Source organism: Zingiber officinale, chromosome 9A (assembly GCF_018446385.1).
Source record: "Zingiber officinale cultivar Zhangliang chromosome 9A, Zo_v1.1, whole genome shotgun sequence".
Classification (NCBI taxonomy): domain Eukaryota; kingdom Viridiplantae; phylum Streptophyta; class Magnoliopsida; order Zingiberales; family Zingiberaceae; genus Zingiber; species Zingiber officinale.
In genome coordinates this window covers 25,466,624-25,492,098 of record NC_056002.1, presented here as the reverse complement: position 1 = coordinate 25,492,098, position 25,475 = coordinate 25,466,624, and the positions used below count along the sequence as shown (strand labels likewise).

At 36.6% G+C, this 25,475-nt stretch overlaps 1 protein-coding gene across 2 annotated transcripts; it reads left to right on the top strand.

Moving 5' to 3' along the window:
• The first annotated feature begins 14,001 nt into the window (after positions 1-14,001).
• On the top strand, positions 14,002-25,123 carry LOC122020249 (phosphatidylinositol/phosphatidylcholine transfer protein SFH9-like). Of its 2 annotated transcripts, none has more exons than XM_042578093.1 (13): positions 14,002-14,203; positions 16,642-16,741; positions 19,018-19,284; positions 19,361-19,438; positions 19,527-19,628; positions 19,699-19,748; positions 19,854-19,953; positions 20,064-20,135; positions 20,228-20,341; positions 21,242-21,317; positions 23,929-24,356; positions 24,464-24,538; positions 24,769-25,123. In XM_042578093.1, the coding sequence occupies exons 1-13, from the start codon at positions 14,004-14,006 to the stop codon at positions 24,817-24,819; spliced, it is 1,713 nt and encodes a 570-aa protein (XP_042434027.1). In that variant the 5' UTR covers positions 14,002-14,003; the 3' UTR covers positions 24,820-25,123. The 2 variants fall into 2 exon arrangements, with proteins under 2 accessions (XP_042434027.1, XP_042434025.1); XM_042578091.1 differs by having other exon boundaries at positions 19,854-19,968.
• The last annotated feature ends 352 nt before the right edge of the window (positions 25,124-25,475 follow it).

Below are 25,475 nucleotides of genomic sequence, written 5' to 3'. Positions count from 1 at the left end.
CTTAAGGTGATTTGGGTCGAACGTGTTAAGTTCCGCAGGAGACCCAAGTCAAAACCTAAAAGAACGAATAGATTAAGTTTTGGATCAAACGTGTTAAGTTCCGCAGGTGATCCAAAATTTAATTTAAAAGAACACATGGTAGCTAGGAAAAGGTTCAGACCTTTGTACAAAATTTTTGTACAGTGGAACCTCTAAATTTTCCGAGTAGCAACCAACACCTAGCTAGGAGGAGAAGAAGGTGGTTGGTGGTTTCTCATCTCGGAAGATCGTTGCCCACACAACGTCCGAGGTTAGAAGAGGAATACGATAGAAGATCAAGAGGTCTTTTTAGAAGGTATAACTAGTAGTTTTTCCTTTTCCGCATCATACTAGTTATTTATGGAAATAATACCAAATACAAGAGGCTAACGTTCTAGTATTTCTAATATGTTTTTCGATGTTGTGTTCTTTTGTTTTATTTATCCTTGTGATTTGATTGTTCTTTTCGGTTAACCTAAAGTTATTTTAGGAAATTAAATATTAGCTTTCTATAAAAGGTTTTGTCTAGTCGGTGGTGGTTGCTCCCATATCCAAGAAGGTCATGTGCCTCGCCACGTCAGTACTGGGAACCAATTATGGAAATTAATATTTAATGGAATTAATAACTTAAGGTGATTTGGGTTGAACGTGTTAAGTTCCGCAGGAGACCCAAGTCAAAACCTAAAAGAACGAATAGATTAAGTTTTGGATCAAACGTGTTAAGTTCCGCAGGCGATCCAAAATTTAATTTAAAAGAACACATGGTAGCTATGAAAATGTTCAGACCTTTGTACAAAATTTTTGTACAGTGGAACCTCTAGGTTTTCCGAGTAGCAACCAACAATTGGTATCAGAGCTAGGGTTTTGCCTCTGTGTATTTGGTATTAGTTTAATTATGCGCATGTCATACATAATTTAGGTAGGTTAATAGTAGGATGTGCTAATTTTGTGGATGCAGGATCCAACTATTATGACTTTTAGTTATTATGTGTGTGATTGGACCCTTGGACATGTCAAGGGCATTTATATGTATGTGCATGATTGTATTAAAATACCGCAGGAGCTGTATTTAGTTTTATTAGGATTTTATTTTTGATCTAGATAAATGTACATTCCTTTTATGGAATATAGGATTAAAAATGTAAAATTCTATTTATGTCGCGGATCGAATCTTGCAAAGCGTGGAACCTTCTAAGGACCAGAGGCGCAACGGAACTAGGAGCAAGATGGATGCGACAGCTAGACCCGGTGGCGGTGGCCAAATATGGCAGCAGCTTGGGATGACAACACACGGAGGACAACTAGAGATAAAAGCCATAATAGTTGAAAATTAGATTTTTCTATTTATTGCTTTTATATTGTGTTGTGTGTATATGTTAGTTTACATGTTTAGTAGGCTAGCATAGTTAAATTCCTCATTTATAAATAACTAAGTGGGAGAGAGATTTTTAAATAAATCTCATGGTCTCCATTACTGGTTTGTAAGTGATGCAAACAAGCTTGCGCGTTGGCTCTGAGTGCCTTCCTCCATAACGGATGAGCTTGTTTGTGGATCACTAGAACATACTTCCATTTTTGGATGACTATAGGAAGTTAATTAAGAGCGTGTGATCTTCCCCAACGGAAGGGGCATAATCTTATTAATGGACTTAGTGTCAAGTAATAGTATACACTTAGACACATCTAATAGTATCCTCCCAATCGGAGTCACTGCTATTATTTGTGTGACCAAAAGACACCAACTATTAATTTTATTTGTCAAAAAGTTAGGTTGACAAGATAATAAAATTAATGGGATAAAACCCTCCTTTTACAAATGTTGAATTTGTATACGTCCACACTAACATGGCATACAAAATTCACGGTGTTATGAGGTGTTGGTTAATTTAAAATAGTATTGTTTGAGAAATCAATATTATTCTAAATTTAGAGTTCTGACTAAAAGTTATTTGTGATTCTTAGGATGACTTTCAACCCACTGTCTATCATACTTCAACAGAATAGACTTACTGGACCTAATTACATAGATTGGAAAAGAAACCTAGACATTGTTCTTACTGCTGAAAGCTATAAATTTGTACTGACTGAGCAGTGCCCTGAAGCACCTACTGGTGAATCTACCCAAGAGGAGATTGAATATCATAGGAAATGGGTAAAAGCAGATGAGATGGCGCGGTGTTACATTTTGGCTTTAATGTCAAATGTATTGCAACATCAGCATTAAGATTTACCAACAGCCTATGACATTATGAACAATCTCAAGGAACTCTTTGGTCATCAGGATTGGGCTTCTAGGCAAGAAGCCATGAGAAAGATAATGACAGCCACCATGCAAGAGGGTAAAGGATCATATCCTAAAGATGATGGCTTATCCGAACGAGATCTGATCCTTGGAGGAGAAATTGATGGGAAACCCGGATCGATATGATCCTCCAACGCTACCTAGAAGTTTTGAGCGGTTCCGCTTGAACTATAATATGAATAAGAGGATTTATTCATTAGGGAAACTACTGAAGCAGCAGAAGGATTATTTCGTCACAATTCTCAAATTCACTATGCTGAAAATGGTTCTACTTCTAAACCGAGAGGAAAGAAGAAGAAGAAACAAGCTGGCTCAGCAAAGAAAGTGAATAAATCTCAGAGTACAGGATTTAAAGCTGGAGTGAAGAAGCCGAAGGGCAAGTGCTTCATCTGCAAGCAGTCAGGGCATTGGAAGGCGGACTGTCCTCGTAGGAATCAGAACAACAAAGGTATATCTCATGCTCTAGTTGTTGAAACATGTTTAGCGGTGTTATCTACCAGCACCTGGTGTGTAGATACGGGAGCCACTGATCATGTCTGCAATTCCCTGCAGGGGTTCCAGGAAACCCGACGACTAACTGAAGGAGAGATTACCGTCTACATGGGCAATGCTACTAAGGTGGCGGCTGTTGCAGTGGGAGACGTCTACTTATCTTTTAGTAGAAATAGAAATTTGGTTTTAAGAAATTGTCTTTATGTACCCAGTTTTAGAAAGAATTTAATTTCAGTTTCTAAACTATTCTTAGATGGATATTCAGTTTCTTTCAGTAACGATATAGTTATTAAAAGAAATAAAGTGATTATCTGTTCTGGTGCATTAGTTGGCAATTTGTATGCTTTAAATCCAAATTCTTCCACAAAGCAAAACATGGAAATTTATAACTCATCTTCTAACTCTAATAAGAGAAAAGAACCTTCGGAAATAAACCAAGCATATCTTTGACATCTAAGGCTTGGTCATATTAACTTAAGTAGGATTCAGAGGCTTATAGCCGATGGACTTTTGAGTTCATTAGAGTTGGAAAATTTTCCAACTTGTGAATCTTGCTTAGAAGGTAAAATGACCAAGAGACCATTCAAGGCCAAGGGGTATAGAGCCAAAGAAGTGTTAGAATTGGTTCATTCTGATTTGTGTGATCCTATGTCTGTCCAGGCAAGAGGTGGTTTTGAATATTTTGTCTCTTTTATAGACGATTATTCAAGATACGGATACATTTACCTAATGCGCCGCAAGTCTGAGTGCTTTGATAAGTTTAAAGAATACAAGGCTGATGTGGAGAAACGACTAGGTAAAAGTATCAAGACACTACGATCTGATCGTGGTGGCGAATACCTCTTAGGAGAGTTTAGGAATTACTTATCAGAGGCCGGGATTCAATCTCAATTGTCTGCACCTGGAACACCCCAACAGAATGGTGTAGCAGAACGAAGGAACAGGACTCTTATGGAGATGGTTAGATCGATGATGAGTTATTCAGAATTACCAAATTCATTTTGGGGATATGCTCTGGAAACAGCAGTATACGTTCTGAACTTAGTACCTTCTAAATCAGTTTCTTCTACTCCTATAGAATTGTGGAATGGGCGAAAACTCAGTCTAAGACATATTCGGATTTGGGGTAGTCCAGCACATGTCTCTACAACAAAAATGACTTTTCGCATCGCGCAAGTTCGCTTTCCAAAGCGCGAATTGCATCTTGCACAATTGAAAGTTGTTAAAAGGTCTATGTTATTAACGGCGTGCTTTTAATGAGCACTATTAATGGCTCGCTGCGGAAAAGTTGTTTTCTTGTAGAGTGTACTGAAACCAGATACTGATAAGATAGAAGTACCACAAGAGACCGCAACACGTGTCACACATGATACACAACCACGGATGCCTCGTCGTAGTGGGAGGTTGTAAGGCAAACTGAAAGATTCATGTTTTGGGAGAGTCTTGGACTTGATCCGGGTAAACATGAACTGATCCACGAACATATGAAGCACTCCAAGATATAGATGGATCTTGGCAAAAGACAATGAATTCGAAATAGAGTCTATGTACTCTAATAAGGTGCGGGAGCTTGTAGAATCACCGATGGTGTAAAAGCCGTTGGATGCAAGTGGATCTACAAAAGGAAAAGAGGGATGACGGAAGGTAGAAACCTTCAAAGCTAGGCTTGTTGCGAAAGGGTACACTCGGAAAGAGGAATCGATTATGAGAAAACCTTTTCACCGTAGCCATGCTTAAGTCTATCCGGATACTCTTATCCATTCTGCTCATATGGATTATGAGATTTGGCAAATGGATGTCAAGACTTTCCTTAATGGAAGTCTTGAAGAGAACATCCATATGAAGCAACGGAAGTTCATTGAAAAGGCAAAAAGCATCTAGTGCAAGCTCAATCGGTCCATTTATGAACTCAAAGCTTGAGGTCTTGGAACATCCGGTTTAATGAAGTAATCCAGTCATATGGATTTATTCAGTGTCCGGATGAGTCTTGTGTATACAAGAAGTGTAACGGAAACATGGTGGTATTTCTTGTACTATACGTAGATGATATTTTGTTAATTGGCAACAATGTCAAGGTATTATCAGACGTAAGGGTATGGTTGTCCAAACAATTTGATATGAAGGACTTAGGAGAGTGTGCACACATTCTTGGGATCAAAGTGATAAGGGATCGCAAGAAAAGAATGTTGTGTCTGTCCCAAGCTTCATATATAGATACAATCCTTGCTCGTTTTAGTATGCAGGATTCCAAGAAAGGTTTCTTACCTTTTAGGCATGGAATAGCTCTATCTAAAGAGATGTCTCCGAAGACATCAAAGGAGATAGAAGACATGAAAGCAGTTCCTTATACTTCGGCTGTAGGAAGCCTTATGTATGCAATGCTATGTACGAGACCTGATATTTGTTTTGCCGTGGGCATGGTCAGCAGATATCAGAGTAACGCTGGACAAGGACATTGGACTGCGGTAAAGCATATATTAAAGTACCTGAGAAGGACTAGAGATTATATGCTAATTTACCAAGCAGACGATTTGCTCCCAGTGGGTTACACGGATTCAGATTTCCAATCAGATAGGGACAATAGTAAGTCTACATCAGGCTATGTGTTTACTTTAGGAGGTGGAGCCATTTCATGGAGGAGTGTTAATTAGAAATGCATATCGGACTCAACCATGGAAGCTGAGTATGTAGCAGCCTCTGAGGCAGCTAAAGAAGTAGTATGGCTCAGGAACTTTCTAATGGACTTAGATGTGATTCCTGGTTTGCCCAAAATCATCACAATTTATTGTGATAATAGCGGTGCAGTTGCAAACTCGAAGGAACCACGAGCTCATAAGGCAAGTAAACATATAGAGCGCAAGTACCACCTGATACGAGATATCGTGAAGCGAGGAGAAGTTGTCATCGCCAAGATTGCATCAGCGGATAACCTAGTAGATCCTTTCACTAAGGCCCTTCCGGCGAAAGCTTTCGATCGGCATGTGGAGGGAATGAGAATCAGATGTATGGTAGAAGATATGGCAGCTTAGTCATTAGTATAAGTGGGAGATTGTTGGAGTGTATACTGAAAGCCTAAGCTTTGTAAACATTCATTATGAATAAAGAATCACATTTGGTCAAATTGTCTACATTTAGTTGTAGTTGCTCAATTAATTTATACTGTAGATAACATAGTATGTGGTGCCACATGCAGAAGATGATGTTATCAGTACCTTATAAATTATAAACAGTAGCTCACGACCAAAATGGAAAGGAACAAACCATTAGAAGGTCGTAGTGTAATTAGGTATCAGTTTATCTTGACTGTATAATTACACTAGTACACTTAGAGTGTATTGAGTAGGGTCATTTGAGGTCGTTTCTTTTATACTGACTTTATAAAGAAACAAAGACCTCGGTTATTATGGAAGTGTGTGCTCTTAATCCTAATATAATAACAAGTACATATATTTGATATTTATTTCTTTAATTTATCAATGGGTGAGATTTAGTTCGATGAATCAATAAGCCCGATAAGTTGGGAAATGGTATCACTTATAGTGTGTGTTGTTGATTATAGAAGGAAACTGTGTCCTAGAGATACTAGGTTGATAATGTCCTCAAGAGGAGCTCATAAGGATTGTCATGTTAAACCCTGCAGGTAGACCTAGTCCGACATGATGATAAGGTTGAGTAGTACTACTCTTGGACTAAGATATTAATTAAATGAGTTGTCAGTAACTCACTTAATTAGTGGACATTCGATATCTTAAACACAGGGAGACTAACACACTCATAATAAGAAGGAGCCCAAAAATGTAATTTGGGATTGGTGCGGTAGTTCAATAATAGTTCTCTAGTAGAATGAATTATTATTGATAAAATTAAGTTGTGTGTTCGGGGCGAACACGGGATGCTTAATTTTATCGGGAGACCAAAACCAATTCCTCCTCTCGGTCCATATCGTAGCCTCTTATTTATAGAGTACTATACCCACCTTCTATACCCACCAATAGGGGGTCGGCCAAGCTAGCTTGGGAACCAAGCTAGGGTCGACCTAGGTATAAGATTGGGTGGCCGGCCCTAGCTTGAACCCAAGCTAGTGGGGGCCGGCCAAATTAAATTAAAAAAGAATTTTAATTTTAATTTTTATTATGTGGAAGATATAATTTATTAAAGAGAATTAAAATTAAAATATCTCTCTTGTAAAAGATCTACAATAGATTAAAGAAAGAGATTAGATCTCTTTCCTTATTTGTAGATTGGTGAGATATTTTATTTTCTCTTTAAAAATTATTCACATGTTGTAAAATTAAAATTATGGAAATTTCTTTTTATCAACCATGAAGAGATTTTTGAAGAGAAATTTTAATTTTAAAATTTCCGGAAACAAATTAGGAAGTTTTAATTGTTAATTGAAACTTGTCCAATTTGTTCTTCATGATGTGGCCGGCCACTTGAATTTAATTGGAAAAATTTTATTCTATTTTTCTCAATTAAATCATGTCAAGCAAATTAAGGAAATTTTATTGTAATTAAAGTTCCTAATTTGCCTAGGCCAAGGAATATAAAAGAAGGGGTGAGGGTGCCTTCAAGAGACACAACCTCTATTATTTCTCTCCCTCTTTTGTTCTTTGGTGTGGCCGGCCATCCTTTCCCTCTCTTCCTCTTGTGGTGGCCGAACCCCTCTCTTCCCTTGGAGCTCTTGTGGTGGCCGGATACTACTTGGAGAAGAAGAAGAAGAAGGAGAGGAAGCGAGCATCTCTTGGAGCTTGGTTAGTGTTTTGATTTTCTTCCTTGGTGAAGCTTCTTTCTTTGTGGCCGAACCTAGCTAGGAGGAGAAGAAGGTTGTTGGTGGTTTCTCATCTCGGAAGATCATTGCCCACACAACGTCCGAGGTTAGAAGAGGAATACGATAGAAGATCAAGAGGTCTTTTTAGAAGGTATAACTAGTAGTTTTTCCTTTTCCGCATCATACTAGTTATTTATGGAAATAATACCAAATACAAGAGGCTAACGTTCTAGTATTTCAAATATGTTTTTCGATGTTGTGTTCTTTTGTTTTATTTATCCTTGTGATTTGATTGTTCTTTTCGGTTAACCTAAAGTTATTTTAGGAAATTAAATATTAGCTTTCTATAAAAGGTTTTGTCTAGTCGGTGGTGGTTGCTCCCATATCCAAGAAGGCCATGTGCCTCGCCACGTCAGTACTGGGAACCAATTATGGAAATTAATATTTAATGGAATTAATAACTTAAGGTGATTTGGGTTGAACGTGTTAAGTTCCGCAGGAGACCCAAGTCAAAACCTAAAAGAACGAATAGATTAAGTTTTGGATCAAACGTGTTAAGTTCCGCAGGCGATCCAAAATTTAATTTAAAAGAACACATGGTAGCTAGGAAAAGGTTCAGACTTTTGTACAAAATTTTTGTACAGTGGAACCTCTAGGTTTTCCGAGTAGCAACCAACAATTGAATCAAGTTTTAAGAAACGATATCATACCAGACCCACGTTGGGCCTGATATGCGCTCATATCAGGCCCACGTTGGGCCTGATATGCTCCCATATTAGGCCACGTTGGTCCTGATATGCTCTCATATCAGGCCCAATGGTGGCTGATTTTTTTTTCAACACTTGCTACCACACATATATAGCTTTAAATCATGATTTGCTAGCACCGTTGGAGTCCTTGCAATTCCATAATCCCACTCGAACTGAAATGGGTCAAATCAGAGGTGTCTAGGTCCATTAGTGGATTTTGACCAAAACCCACTAATGACCCTCCCCTACTTGGATTGACCTAAAATAAAGTTCCCTGTGAAGGTCTGGGTGGGGAGTTGGTATATATGGTGTCAAAATGAATTTATACACCCTGGAAACTAAGTTATGGCTTCATGCCAGTTGGCACAAAACAATGCACCGATGGCCATACTGTAGACTTAAATCCTATGGTAGCACCTTCAAATTTTATTTTATTTTATTTTATTTATAAGGAGCATGGTAGCACGTGTTGAGTTTATAGAAGGGGGAGATAGAATGAAGTTTTAAGAAATGATACCATACCAGACCCACGTTGGGCCTGATATGCGCTCATATCAAGCCCACGTTGGGCCTGATATGCTCTCATATCAGGCCCAACGATGGCTAAATTTTTTTTCCAACACTTGCTACCACACATATATAACTTTAAATCATGATTTGCTAGCACCGTTGGAGTCCTTGCAATTTCATAATCCCACTCGAACTGAAATGGGTCAAATCTGAGGTGTCCAGGTCCATTAGTAGGTTTTGACCAAAATCCACTGATGACACTTTCCTACTTGGATTGACCTGAAATCACATTCCCTGTGATGGTCTGAGTGGGGAGATGGTATAAATGGTGTCAAAACTTATTTATACCCCCTGGTTAGAAGTTATTGCTCCGTACTGGCATGGAACAGTGACTTGTTTTCTTTTTCAATGACTTCAATTTTATTTTTCAAGGATGACTACAATCCCTTTGTCTAAATTTTAACTCATTTATATTTCAAAACATATTTACATTACTTTGAAATTTCAAACTCCTTTCTGTTGAATTGAAATGCAGAGATATACTAAACCTATATGGTGTAAAGTATTAATTATGCCTTGCAGGTGATGATTGGCACTTCTCATACCTACAATACTACTATATCATAAAATAAATACTACATAAAATGATATAACACAAACATCACTTTCCAAAACTGTTTTTCTTACAATCCTATGTATGTACTACATACAAAACATATGGATCAACTCCTCCAATTTACAATTAATTCAAGAACCAGGGGCTGGCGGCATTCTACAGGTCCTCTGATTATGACCCAGTTGTTTGCACCTGCTACATTTGACTTTTACCTTCCCATTATGTTTCGACTCGATCCTTGCCTTCTTTCGCCTACCCGGTTGCACAAGGCTACGGGGACATAGAACTATAATATTGTTTACTCCCCTAGGCCAAAATTCCTTGCTTCGACAGGGGTAAATACGATCCATGTATGTTGCACTCCAATTCTGTGAATGAAAATAATCTTCACAATATGGGAGTGTATCCATGTTCCGGTGAATGATGACGCCAATTGCATGTGAGCAAGGCAATCCTGAAATTTGAAACTCCCCACAGTTACAATATTTTCTCTCCAAATCAACAATGTATGAAGCGCCCCATGTCTCTACTTCCATTTCAGATTGAGAGTAGGGGTGGACTTTATATCGTCTAACTTTCTCCCTCCTTGATTCCATTTCTTTGGTAGCATGAGGTGTCAACGCAACATACCATTTCGACACTTCCTCCCTACAGTTAAAGAACCATTGAGCAACCTTTCTTCTGGTATTATCAATTAACCTGTTTATGGGAAGTTCACGTGTCTCCTTGAACAAAGCATTTAAACTCTCTACACAATTGGTTGTTAGCATTGTGTACCTTCTGCCACTAAAGTGTGCATTAGTCCATCTTTTAGGGTCAATGTTCTGAAGCCACTTATGAGCATCTGGATATTTTTCAAGCATGGACTGCGTTATGAGATCATATTGGAGTGTTGTGTTTGATTGAGCTGCTGCCCAAAACAAGCCCAAACCTGACCTACTGCCAGTATATGTTACCATATTGCAAGACATGTGGTGGCAACAAAAAGCATGATGGGCGGTAGGGTAGACTTTCCTAACTACTGATATAATGCCGCGATGTCTATATGATACTATACTCATTAACTCTGGATCAACATCAAAGAATCTCTTCGTATGATCCAAAAATCACTCCCATGCAGACCCACATTCAACTTCAGCGATTCCAAAGGCTACTGGGAGGACATTGTTATTAGCATCAATTGATGTAGCCATCAACAACACACCCAGATATTTGCCTCTTAGGTGTGTGACATCAATTTCAATCAATTTGCGAAGATAAGACCTGAATACTCTTCTACAAGCTCCAAAACCCCAAAATCAGCGTTGGAACTGATTATCCCCATTCCTGTGTAGTGCCACATAGGTTTCAGGATCCCTGACTCTTAACTCACGCAGATATAGTGGAAGATCTCTATATGCTTGGTCATAATCTCCAACGACTTTCTTCATCGCTTTCTCTCGAGCTATGTATGCTTTTCTGTATGATATGGTCACTCCAAACCTAGCTTTTATATCTGCTATAATCATACTTGGCTTGTATTGTTCATTAGCAAGAAATTGCTCTTCAACAAAAGAAGTTACAAAGGATGAAGAGCATGCTTGATGATCAGCACTTTCCCTAATGGTGCCACATTGGTATTCCTTTATATATTTCGTAACAATGAACTCTACATTCCCCCGGGCAACTACTCTCCATTTACACGGTTGATTGAAGCAGACGACTTTTACTTTATTTTTCCGAGTGTCAACTGGATTATATCTCATATGTTTAACCATGACATGTTTCACAAGTACATTCTTGAACTCTTGTCGAGACGGAAAAAATCTGTCCAACAAAAAATTCATGCTCATCTGTTGCCTCTTCAACTGACCTTTAGAGCAATCGAGAATTTAGAATATATGGATCATCAGCTATTGGGAACTCCTCCTCTAAGTCACTGTACTGCTCTGGAGATATTTCATATTGTTCAATCTGCATATCATCAGCTAAGAATTCTTGTACATCTGTATTACATTTCAATTCCTCTCCAATTCGGTTACAATACCCTTCCTCCTCACTCCAAGTAGGCTCAAAGTAAACATCAAGTGTTGTACAAGGATTCAGAGCTTCATCTTCTTGAATACTAGCTTCTTCATTTAGATCAAATGTGAAATTACTGCTTCTATTTCTATTTGTGTTAGGCACACAACTATACTGCGAAGATGATGGAATATTTGTTCTGGATACTTCTCCTACATTAGCTCCATGTCCAATGCTAGAATTTGTATCAAGTATATTCCATATCTCAGAGAGAATTTCTTCAGTTATATGATCACCCCTGATAAATAAATTCCAAACTAATTTAGTAAATTTGCAACTACATAATCATGTGTTGTCGTTAATTTGTAATTTTGCTCAATTGAAACCACTAGGAAGGGTTGAGCGAGGAAAAGATCTATATGATGTAAAATCAAACTTTTAACCAAAGATCACATTGGGCCTGATATCGATAATATCAGGCCCAACGTGGGCCTGATATCATCAATATCAGGCCCCTACTGAAGAAGACACTTCTTGTAAATTAGGACCACCACTAACTAAACCCTAAACCCTAAATAAAAAATGGTTAGCCAAACTTAACTATTAACCTCAGAAACTAACAAGACTTAAAAATATTACATCATATTGCAGGTATTGTTGAATATTTATTCTCCACACAACCAAAATAAATCATAACAACCATTTTTTCCACCACCCTTTGCTACAATATTGTAATTTTTATTTCCCTTTTGTGTTAGTCACTATTCTAAAGGATAGTAGCCGCCCGTGATTTACCTCCTCCGTGTTGGCCCTGGGACGGGTTGGCGGGGGCACTGGGGGCGAACTTATTTGCCTTTTTGCCACCAATATTGTAATTTTTATTTACCATCACTACCCTAATTTACAGTAATAAATCTATACATACATGTCTAAATCTTTAAATGTATTCTTCTACTAATTTCTCTCTTGCAAGAAGTTTGTCCTTCTCGGCTGACTTTCTTAACTGCAGTTGTCCTTTGGTCTCCTCTTGAAACTCTTATGCCAATATCCCGAAAACCTAATTGGTCTATTGCAATGCCGCCAACCAGCACGAGCAGTAATGACAAGCGCAGGGTTTATATTTCTTTCGTGTTTATAACACCACGCAGAGGGATGGAGGGAGAGAGATGGTGAGATGACGTGCATCCAAACCACAAATTATTTTTCAATTCGATTTGTGCCTTGGATGCTTGGAAAATTGTGATTGAAAAACGTGGTTGTCAGGTAGCCAGAGGAGTAATCTGATAATTGAATTTGTTAAACTGCGTCTTTTGGTAAATACTAACCTACGATGTGCCTTTTGATAAATATAATATCCAAGTAACATCCTTTGGTAAATTGTCGATGCAAATAATTAATTTTATAATCATAGTTTATTATTAAACACCCTTTAGAAAATTAAAACCTTCCAAAAGAAAAACACTTTTCTCTAGAAGTCGATTATATTACGTGGCCAGCTCCTCATAATGTGGCTTTAAACATTATTTATTCATTAATTACTAGATTCTCCAAAAAGTCAAATCAGTTGACTTTTTCGAATCCCCATTCCAATTGGAAAAAGTTAGCAAGTTAGAAATATATATTTTTAATTAATTTATAATAAAGTTTAATAAAATATATTTATTTTATTTTACTTTAAGCCACTTTTATGATTCTGCCAAGTCTTATTGACGTGGAGCTTTTATTAAAAAATTTAATTTCTGGCAAATGTAAATATTCCTTGCCTAATGCCGATCGTGCCCATCACACCACGGCAATGGATATGGAAATAAAGGTTTTTTTTTCTTTTGAAAAAGTATTTATTTTAATTAAATTGTTCAAACTAACAGCTGTTTTCATATATGATCGATAAATATTTATTAATTTATGAAAGGAGATAAAAAAAAAAACTCAATTAGTAATGATAAAATAAAAAAAAAATCACCGTTTATATAATATGAAATCAAATCCCAATCTCACTTATGAGATAGATAAAAAGGTTAGTTTTTATTGTTTATCCAAACTTGGTATTTATTCCACATTCTCTAAAGACTTTTTCTATCATTTATCATAAAATAAAATAAAAAGACATTTACCTGCACCTTCGACCCGTGGCATTCGCATGTGGTTCCAATCCCACCCTTATTCTCCGAACAGTGGGCCCCTGGTGAGGGCTACAGGGCAGCAAAGTGCGTGGTTGGGTAACTTTGAATGTGCCTAGTTGCTTGTCCGGTAATCTCGCTTCCCTTGTATAAATAAATATCTTATTATTTTCCATCTTCTTCTTCTTATTTATTTCTATCGTTTGGCTCGATTTGTTCGTGGCGACGGCGCGATTTGGCGCCCACGTGAAACTCTTCTCCGGCGCACGTCACGCCTGACTACACCGATCTAATTCCATGGCGAAGAAGAAATAAGAATTGAGAATTGATTCGATCGCCCACCGATCGATTCGGAGGTGGAAGAAGAGCGGAGCAGGTGGAGTTTGGAATCGGCCAGAGAGGAATAGATTGAAATTGAAAAGAAATGATCGCCTCTTCGTCGAAGATAAGCAGCGCCTCCGGGGAGGGCGTGAGGAAGCGAAGCAGAGGGAAGCGGGTCGAGGCGCCGGCGCTGGCGCTGGCTCCGGCAGCGGATGAGGAGAGCACCGTTGAGGCGTTTCGGACCGCTCTTCTCGATCGGAATCTGCTGCCGCACCGCCACGACGATTATCACACCATGAGGCGGTTAGTATTCGTTGGGAATCGATCCCCTTGTCTTCCAGATTAACCTTTGTCGAATAAGATGCATGAGGGTCTTGCGTTGACTATGACGGTTGTTGATGTTGATGTTGATGAAGAATTAGCAACCATACCTCAAAATTAAATATCTAGCCTGGAAGAATAGTGATTACTTGCATTTCCAGCAATCTCAATGGTTGCAAGGCGCCAGCTTTTCCTTGTTCTTAGCTCTGCTTCACCTCGCCAAAGTTATTAAAGGTTTTTTCAGTTTGTTACTAACCATTGTCAATTAAAGCGTCAGTATGAAATAGTGTTTCCTGCAGCCGGTGATTTGAATACATGCTTCAAGTGAAAGGACATGACTCCTATAAGTTGATAGCTAACTCAACAAAGATACTTAGAAGCTCATATCTGAACAGAAAGGGCTTTCTTTCTCTCTTCTGATCAGATTCCATAGGTGTGCTGAAGAATTATCAGATCATAGATATTCTTTGTGGAACTAATTTTCTTTTGTAGATGGTCACATATCCTAGATCAAGTCCACTATATTTGTGAAATGAACAAAACATAGCGGCTAGTGGCCCTTCCAATTTATGCATTTTAGGCAGCAGAGAAATGTTTGGTAATCCATCTTACGCAGAGAGATTCAGTATTGGTGCATAGAAATGATTAGACTATTTTCTACTGTAGTTAAGACATCTAGGCTGGCAGGTGAAAGATATGCTTCATATTATCTCTCAAAGTTCCTCACCTAATAACCTATTATGGAATTAATAGTAGATCTGGACTGTGATTGGTTTGATTGCATCACATCTCTTGATTTTACATCTTTAAGTCCTCACTACTTGGAACGGATATCATGCTACTCAACAAGAACTATTGGAATTGACACAACATGAGATAAAATTAGCTGCTTTTAGCCTGAAATCTTTAATAATTTCTGGAATAGGAAGATTTCAGAATACTTTTCTATCAGATTCTGTCAATCTTATTAGTATTATTGATGAATCTCAAATTGGTAAAATGATCCTTCTACAACATTGAGATTCTTCCTTTATCCTAACGTCTGGTCTTAGGTTTCCATTTTTTGCAGAACTAACTGAGAGATAAAAATGAAACAAATCAAATGTTTTTCCTCCTATTATGATCTGGATATGAGGAATAATTCCAACTTGAGGATGCAAGTAAAGATGAGAGTGTGATCAGATAAATTCTGCATTTGCATCTGAATCCAATGATCTTCAACTGTTTGGTTGATGGTCTGAATGTTTGAATTTGCTTAGGGTTCTTCTTGATGATTAGCAGTTTCAGTAGGAAAATATCACATGCCATTTCTCCTCAAAAGCATGTGAATGAAATTCCTAATAGCTGTTTTTGAAATTAATGATTGTTATTATTATAGTCCCAGTACCCTATCAACAGAATCTTTTTTTTTTTTTTAATTTTCCATCTTCCTATCATAGTCCCAGTACCCTATTTTTAATTTTCAAATTGAGGTTCATACCGTGGTGTGAATTATCCAATCATGAATCATTTTGAATACTGAATTGAATCATAAGATTCAAGTACAAAATTTTAAAGCATATTAGAAAATAATTCTACTTTATTTATAATAGCTTTGCTATCTAAAAATACATAAAATCAAATAATGTTTTATTCATTGCATGACACAACAAATAAAGTTGACATTGATTCATAACAAAAATTATATAAGTTCGTATCCTTATGAAAATGTATATTGTTTATTTCATTCTATTGAGAATTAAAAAGAAATGAGTAATAGAAACTTTCTTGTCAAATGCTTTTGACATTGAAAAATCCTGTCATAAAATGGAAGTTAAGTTTGGCATGATATGACTTCTATGTTAGTGATGATTTTGCCCTTATTGTTGTTCTATGAATCAATCTTATAAGATATATTCTTCTTAATCATTATCCAATGTCGGGCTCACATTGACTATTATCAACTTGTGCCTTAGATAAAATTGTTTCTTCTATATCATCATTCTTTTAGATTTCATCATGGTCGGCCATTTTACTTCTATTGTATAATATAAAATTCATCATTTTTATATTATTTTATAATAAGTCAGTTTAATTTCTAATATATTAGGTTTAATTTAATTTCTTAATAGATTAGATTTATTTTTCTCTCTTATTTTCTGAATTGTAAAAAATAGGATTTGTATCTAATCATTTTGAATTGAACCAAATCATTTTGGTTCTTTTCACTTCCATTCATATTAAGCATCTTATCGTGTATGAATCATGAATTACACTATTAGTCAGTTGATAAGATGCATCTTGTCGCATGAATCACATGATAAGATGCATCTTATTGTATGATACTCATGAACATTTACTTTGGACCAATTAGTCAGTTGACCCTCTTTTAATTCTTCTGATACACATTACACTATTTATTTGACTATTCGTTGCTGCAGATTTTTGAAGGCACGCGGATTTAATATTGAAAAAGCTATTCAAATGTGGACAGAGATGATTAAGTGGAGGATGGACTTTAGTACTGATACTATTTTACAAGTAAGAGTAACCAATACGATACAAATTTGATTGTCCATTGTATGAATTTGCATGTGTGAACATTTATTCTCAATCCTCCAACTTTACAGGAGAACTAACTTATTAACATGGTATGTGCCAGACTTGAAATGCATAAGTTATTAAATGGTAGGTAGTGGGTGCATTCATGTGTATGGATCGACAAAATTAACCTTATATACATACATTAAAAAAACTTCCCCATCCAATTTGGGATTTCAGGTAGAGCCTTTAATCATGACAATAAGCATCTCAACTTTAGCCTAAAGTTAGCACATGTCAGGCCCAACCAAGCTTTGATAATCAGACTCTTTCCTAGTATCCATCTTAGACTCCCATCACCCTGATATTGACACTTCGAGTATGACACTGACATGCCTGTTTTTTATGTGTAAAATGTTTTTCAGAAAATAAGATGCCAAACAAAAATTTTCCTAGCTCTTCCACCTAAGTCTAAGTCACATAGTAGTTTAGTGGGAGATCCACAACAAAAATTTCTCTAGCTCTTCCAGCTGACAACTTTCCAGTCTTGGTCCTAATCAAAGTATCACAACTTAAAACTTTAGTATTTTAAAAAAACATTCTGCCCCTCACCCTTCTAAGTCTTTGGTAGCATATTAAATATGTGTTAATTCTATAAGTTGGACTAACAAGAGTACCTCCAAATCTAATAAATAGTGGACAGCAAATTTTCTAATCTGTGTATAAAATGGCTTCCACAACAATCTCCATGTACCACTTCTTTTATAAAAATGGATGTTCACTTTTGTTTCTTGGACAAGGTCTACCAAGTGTTGAAAAAGAATTGAAAGAAGCTTCACCATGGAAATGGAACCAAAGTCTTTATCCTGTTGGAGGCACATCAGACATACTGATGCATTCTCTTTCCATCATTGATAAAAGTGATAAAAGACATGCTTTCTGACAGAAAAAATTAGGGAACAAGTAGCTTTACATGGTTTGACAGGTCACTGTGGTATATACTCCAGTTGATGCTGCCCAAAGTGCAAAAATAATAATCTTTGTAAGCTGTAGGGGGGTTCACTTTTACTGCAATTGATATTCAAATGACTTCTATGCTCCTGACTTTGATGCTAAGAAAGTTGACAACAGCTTCGCCTACTCAGAGCGCTTGGGATCTTGTTTAGCTTATGCATCATTTTTTTAACAGAATTGTTGATACAAATGTGAGTCATCCAATATTCCTGTGTCTTATCACAGGTGCAAATCTTCATTTCCTAAGTGTAGTGAGTTTCATTTTTAAATTAGAGATCCCAAGCACCATCCAATATCCTCACCTTGTGTTCATGGTTTGGTAAAACCTATATAAATATAGCCAATGTGAGCCTTTGTCACAGTAACAATTTGGTCCAACCAAACCTTGCAATATATCAGTTAATTGGAAGGTGTTAAGTTGTTTTCTCCTTTGACCCAAAGAAATACAGGTAATTTCTTATATGATTGGTTTGTTGTAGCAATAGGATTTTGTGTGCACTCATATTAATCCGCTATCTTAGCGGCTCCCCTAGTGCCGGCCCCACGGATATGGAGGGAGGTACATGCATGTAGGCCATAGGCGCATGGTGGGGTAAGCCCCAGGTCGTCAGTTTTGAGAATCGACCCCTGGCCATTATGCCAGAGATGCCATGCGCCCACCGTCTGCGCTACACCCTGAGGGCGATTTTTTTGCGCACTCATACTTCTATGATTGCACAACATAATATCTTGAATCTTGATTTTAAGTGTTGTTGATGCATAATTAGCATTGTATTTCATCTTAAACCTGAAACCAGTAAGTTTGTTTAACCATGAGGCATTTGAGACCAGTTCAGTTCCTTTCCTGTTTTTGAAGTGTGCATGATATGTGGTTCATGAGTATGGAGTCTCATTCAGGTCCATGTTATCGTTAGAAGCAAAATTCATCTAGGATTTGACTACGGAGGTAGCATTGAATTCATTAATGCAAGCAAAAATATCTTGAAATGGGTCAGTACTTCAAGCAACAATATCTGGAATTTTTTGTATAGAGTATATTGGGCAACCATTTATCAGTCCAGATATGATTATTTAGTCATTTATTCTTTTTATAGTTGATTGATGTTTTGTGATGATTATTGTGTGTTCTATTCTTCCCTGTTATAGAATAACCAAGTCAGTACCCACAATTTCATGAAGAAATTATCTTCAACTTTTCTAGGGCTCTATATCTATAATTTCAGTCAGACCTTTTATTTCTTCTAACATATATTGTTATCCAGGACTTCTTGTTCACTGAATTAGATGAAGTTCTTAATTGCTATCCACATGGTTTTCATGGTGTGGACAAAGAAGGTAGACCTGTGTATATAGAAAGACTTGGAAAAGTTGACCCCAACAAACTTCTTTCTGTCACTAGTGTTGAAAGATTTATAAAGTACCATGTTCAGGGCATAGAGAAGGTCCTTGCTGAAAAATACCCAGCATGCTCTGTTGCATCTGGAAGACATATAGATACAATGACAACAATTTTAGATGTACAAGGAGTGGTATTTACTAAACTTACTTTCTATTCAAACATAACTGTTCTGTGACTTATGTATCCTGACTAGCTTGATTGCCCAGAACTGGTTAAGTGTTGGCAAGTTAGCTCGCGACGTTGTACTGAAAATTCAGAAAATTGACAGTGACAATTACCCAGAGGTGTGTTTGTCATGGTTGACAAGGACTGATTTGTCTTAATAGTTTCAGCTAAATTTGATTCTTCTGCTTAATACATTCCTCTTTGCAGATACTGTATAAGTTGTTCATTGTTAATGCTGGAAGTGGTTTCAGATTACTTTGGAACACCATCAAAGGCTTAATTGATCCAAGGACATCAGCAAAGATAGTGGTAGATTCTGTTTGATTTTTAAACTCAAATATACTTATGCGGAAATTCAGTTTCTCATATAACTGTGCAGGTACTTGGAGATGCATACCAGAATACACTACTTGAATTAATTGAGACGAGGTTTAAGTACTTACTTCAGTAGATTTGATGATATTTGTCAGTCATTTTTTGATTTTTGATTTTGTGTTAAACTAAGATGGACACATTTCTTTTCTTTGGTGACAGTCAACTACCTGATTTTCTTGGTGGTTCTTGCACTTGCTCAAAAGAGGGAGGCTGCCTTAGATCCAATAAAGGTCCATGGAGCAACCCTGATATAATGAAAGTAAGAACATTGGATGTACGTTTGTCATGGAAGTTAGTAAACAATTATTTTTATTATCTCTGGCATTCCCTCGCGCTACCTTTATCATATTCTGTTTGTTTCTCTTCCAGGTAGTTCATTCAGGTAGCTTAAGCACAAGAAGTCGCAGCAGTTCATTTGGTGAGAAAAGGCTGGTTCGCCAGGTTAATTCTCTAATCTTCAAGCGGCAGACAAATTTCATTATTCTAGATAATATAGTATCTTAATCATGGAAAAAATCAATCCATGGATGCAGGTTGCAATGTCCAAAAACAACAACAGTCAATCGGAATCAGGTTTTAAAGATATGGGCTTTCCTATTCAGTCTGTCTCCCAACTGGATCAACATTCAATTCCAGAGCATGAAAATGTTAGTTACCCTTCATCCCTTCTTTTAGGTTGAGACTCCTTGACTGTTTGTGAGTTGTGATCTCTTTGAAACTGAAGCATTTATTGAGTTTTCTTTTTTTGCTTATAATACCTTCTAGCTTTAAGATGTTTGATTTCTGTATAAAGTTAATTTCATGATGCTTTCATGCATCATATCAGATGTGTTTATGACAAGATGAGTTGCTTGCTGCATTCTTCAAGAGAATCCAATATTATATAATAGTAGCAACTTTCAACTTCAAGTGTATGTTTTATAGCTCTTGTCACTTCCCAAACCTACCCAAACCAGTGCAAAATATTTCTTGAAACTTGATAGGTACATAGACTAGCTAAATTGATTGAAATCTAGACCCTCAGAAGTAGGCATATAAATTTTTTAATAAAGCAAGAATAACATGGGATTGCATATGCTTGTTTTTTTCATGCTTGAAATCACATCTATATTTGGGTATAACTCCATTCTCATGATCTTCTTTTTGACTGCTTTATGCAATTCGTATATAAACCTTTCTCTTTGTATTACAGATTTCACTTTTGAATTTTTTTGCCATGTAAAAGGAATGTTATCACCTGAAAAATGTTTATAACGGGCGTTGTGATGTTATATCACCTGTATATATATATATAATGACCAATCTACATGTTTAAGACCCTATTAAAACTGAAATGAGTTATTAAAACTGAAATGAGTTTGATTGTCCTTTAAAGTTCAATTCCTTTGATTCAGTCCACAACTCATACTTTATAAACATTCCAGGGCTACAGCCAACTTCTCTTGTGATTCTGGAATAGCTACTTTATCTACTTCCTTTCACTGTATGCATGTGATTATCTGATGATAACTGCTAACTTTGATCTATTGACGATTGAATTGTATCAGCAATCGCCAATCAAGCCAAATGAGGATGAAGCTTCCAACAGCTTATCTAGCCAAACCAAATCCTCTAGATCTGGAGGTAGTCCATTTCATAATGATGCTTGATTCACTTTTCATTTTCAATGAGTTTTAATTCTAATGGTCCTTTTAACTTGAAGTGCTACTTTTTTATTATTGGAATTGTTGAAGAATTAAAATTCATTCCAAGTATACTAATAAACACTAAATTTTTACCATAAGGTGCAATATTAAGGTCCATTATTCCATGATTAATGTTGTGAGATCAGAATGAAGGTCCAAATTTCATGTCATACCATAGAAAATGTGGCCATTTATTTATTTGGACATGCACGGATGTCATTGTAACAGTCCACATGTTAAATCTTTATTTGACTGTTTTGCAAATTTCAATTTCATTATATGAAATATGTCCATAGGGTATCTTGTAGAGGGCTTGGTAATCACATCACAACTCAATTCTTACTGGTGCCAAATTCTTACAACATCACAACTCAATTCAAAATGTTAGATAAGTGTGCATTTGTAATTAATGAACGTGATAAACCCAGTAGAAAATAAATAAACAATCACAATGTTAACATGAATGGTATAGGATGTATCGGAGACGTCAACTATGTATCGGAGACTTGAACTTCTATGTCCACTTCTCTTGTTGCATTCAGTGTGATGCCTCTAAAGCAATCCACTAAGAAAAAAACTCCTTCATAGGAGGCAATGGAATAACCCTCTACAATGGGTATGATATGCCACTACTATATATTCACAATAACCATTCACTAAGACACTCAATGGAAGCTCCCTCAACTAAACTTTCTTTATTCGTGACTTCCCTCCATCTAGACTTTCCCTAGATTGAGTCCTCCCTTGATCTGGACTTTCCCTAGAGTAAGATACACGCTCAAGTTAGACTTTGCTTAGCCAAGCTACTCACTGACTATCCTCTAGTGATCTCAATTGTACCGCCAAAATGCTTATTGCTAGACCTTTTAGTGAACGATACAAGACAAATGATTGCTTTTAGATGGGATCTAGAAGCAACCAACCTCTCAAGGTGATATGAATTGAGTACAACAGAAAAATTAACCTTTAGCCCACCCTATAGATAAAATTAAGCCTTGGTGAGGAAAAGATTATGTGAGAGAGCTTCTAAATCAAGCATAAAACCTTGGGTTTGCTTCTCAAGCTTTTGAGAACTTTAGGAATGTTACAAGAAGAACAAAAGTATTTTCATTTGAACTCTTACACCAAAAGAATCATTAAAGATACTTTAACCAAAGCCCCAATGGTCATTTGTAGGTGCCTATTGATCTACCAAAACTTGTGGGTAAACTTAACCTTGAATTTGTGTTCATTGACACTTAACAAATAGTTTAGGTCAACCCTAAAACAATCCTTAGGTCACCTCAGCCAGGTCAACCTACTAAAAACCTATAGGTCGACCTACCTTAAAGTTAGATTCCTAGACTGTATCTTAGACCAAACTAAAATATTTCTTAGGTTGACCTACCATCCTTGCAAATGTTACACATCTTTCACCTGGAAGGTTAAATGTCTAGTCAAGGCTATCTAAGTCCTAGATCGTCTCTTTCACCTGGAAGGTTTAATGTCTAGTCAAGGCTACCTAAGTCCTAGATCGTCTAAGCACTAAGATACAACTCTCTAGATAATAATACCTAGTTTTACACTAAATCCTTTCTTCATATTCATTCTACTTGAACAGACTCAAAAAATTACAATTCAACACCAGAGGTCTTCGGGTCCATCTCCAAGCTTGGTGATCATCCTTGAGATTGGAGCTCTACATAGCTCCATGCTTGATTAAGTCCATGATCAAAGTTTCATCATTTTAATTATCAAAACCACAGGACCAATGCTACATACTGAAGGAGATAATCAAATACAAACTCCTAAATTTAAACACATTGCAAAATCATCAAAACACTGATTAGACCTAATTAATTACAAGAGAAAAATCAATTTTCCAGCATACCTCACTCTATGATCCTACATAAATTCTAAGTTCATTTTGACTTTACCATTAGAAGGGGAGCCTTGGCGCAACGGTAAAGTTATTGTTATGTGACCAAAAGGTCACGGATTCGAATCCTGGAAACAACCTCTTGTAAAAAGTAGAGTAAGGCTGCGTACAATAGATCCTTCCCTGGGACCCGCATGACGGAAGCTTCATGCACCGGACTGTCCTTTTTTTATTCTGACTTTACCACTAAGTACATGTAACTTTCCACAAATGTTAAGGTCAGTTATACCAGATGACTAATGTGAATATTTGAATGGACGTCCAAATTTCATAGCAATGCTTAGAAGCTATGGCCATTTTGAAACATGCATGTATCTCAATGACAATGCTCCATGTAATCTTCATTCACCTTTTTACAAATTTCAATCTCATTACACAACATCTATTCTAAAGGTTATCTTGATCTTGCATGCTTTACTCTGCATCTCTCATATCATGCAGCACGTTTCCTGCATTTATAAAATATACAGGGATTAAACATAGGTTTTTTAGTTTGTCTGATATTGATCTTAGCTAAAAACGTCAACATAATCACAATGCAGATAAGCTGTGTCCCTATCTATTTGTTCTGGCATGTTTAATGCGCTTTGTCTGAATGACTTTTAAAATTTAGTGGTATTTTCCTTTGCAGATGGTCCAACTAATAATTCCACATCAAAGTACTCTTCCTCGTCATCATCATCGTCATCATCTTCATCATCATCTTCCAATTTCTTTATATTAGTGATAGGAGCTGTCAGCAACTTCATTAAGAAATTGCTTGCAATTTTGTATTTATTTTGTCACCTAAGGAATGGAGCATTGACTCTTCTTAGCATGTTGCTCTCGGATCATCATAGATTAGAACCAGCAAAAACAGATTATGCCAACCACCTGCCTACACATGGAGTTGCAGCAATCAATGTTCTGCCATACTTGGAGAGGCTGCAGAAGTTAGAAGAATTAGTGAGTGAGATAAACAAGAAACCTACAAGGATCCCACAAGATAAAGACAACATGATTTTGGAGTCGCTGAACCGTATCCAGTCTATAGAGCATGACCTAAAGAAGACAAAGGATGTGAGTTCTAGACCTTTTCTATTTACTGATGATATTTGCACAATTGGAAATAGTCATTATCCCATATTTCATCTGTTTGTTTTATTTTTCCATTATGGGTTATGTAGGTTGTGAAAGTGACCTCACAGAAACAAGTTCAACTGGAAGAATCACTGGAGAATTTAAAAGAGACTGCTTTACAAGTAAGATATCAATCCAATTAACTGATGGGCATTTATTTCTTATACCATTTCCTTGCTAAATTGACATGAATTTCACTAATTACCGTGTTTCTTCGCAAATCTCACCCTACTCCTTTATGACAAAAATCTTGTTTTTTCTCTGTCCAACACCTGGAGGATTTCTTTGTTATGGGCCATATGGATTAATGGCTGAATCTCTATTGAAATCACATTGTTTGACCTTACTGCAGAGCAAGTCATGCTGGTTTAAGGAACCCAGAGCTTCCAGAGATACATTTTAAGCAATTATCCATTGCGAAGCTATTGTTCACATTCCTCGGCGGTGACAACTTTCTTGGTAACTTCGGTTGTTGGTCTGCTTTAACTATTTGATAGAGTGGAAGCAACACCACCTATACGTACATAGCATATGCTGAATATTATACAGAAAGGTTTATAGAGACAAGGATGATGATATCTTGAAACCTCTCTAGTTTGGTAGAAAATACAGAGAAGTATAACATGTGCTCTCGAGATATATAATTTTTTTATGTACTTAATGCAATTTTGGTCAGTTTTATCAAAAAAGATATGTGTTGATTTCTACCTCAATTTTCAATTTATAAACTTGATCATTTGGTGCTATAGTTAATTCAAATCTGCATATCTTCCTGAGAAGCCTGAACATATACTGATCATACCAATCAAATGTACAAGCTATTTCACAAGTCCACATATTTTGTTAGATTCAAAGTATTTGCGCTTATCAACTCAATTTCACATGAATTTGTTTCATGTGAGTGGATCCTATTGTTTCATGTTCTAGTTCTATGCTTCCTCATCGTTTTAAGTTGTATGATTTAGTGTGCATCTCTGTCGAGTTTAAGGTAATTTAAAAATCAAGAATATCAAATTGGTTTTCCAGTACAAACACAAGCATTCAGTATCTGCTTACATT

What these genes read in the sequence shown, in the direction of transcription:
- LOC122020249 (XM_042578091.1), top strand. Translation starts at nt 14,004, where the DNA reads ATGATCGCCTCTTCGTCGAAGATAAGCAGCGCCTCCGGGGAGGGCGTG. An exon ending in GTACTGATACTATTTTACAA is followed by an intron (nt 16,742 to 19,017) that starts GTAAGAGTAACC and finishes ATTGTTATCCAG; the next exon opens with GACTTCTTGTTCACTGAATT. An exon ending in ACAGTGACAATTACCCAGAG is followed by an intron (nt 19,439 to 19,526) that starts GTGTGTTTGTCA and finishes TCCTCTTTGCAG; the next exon opens with ATACTGTATAAGTTGTTCAT.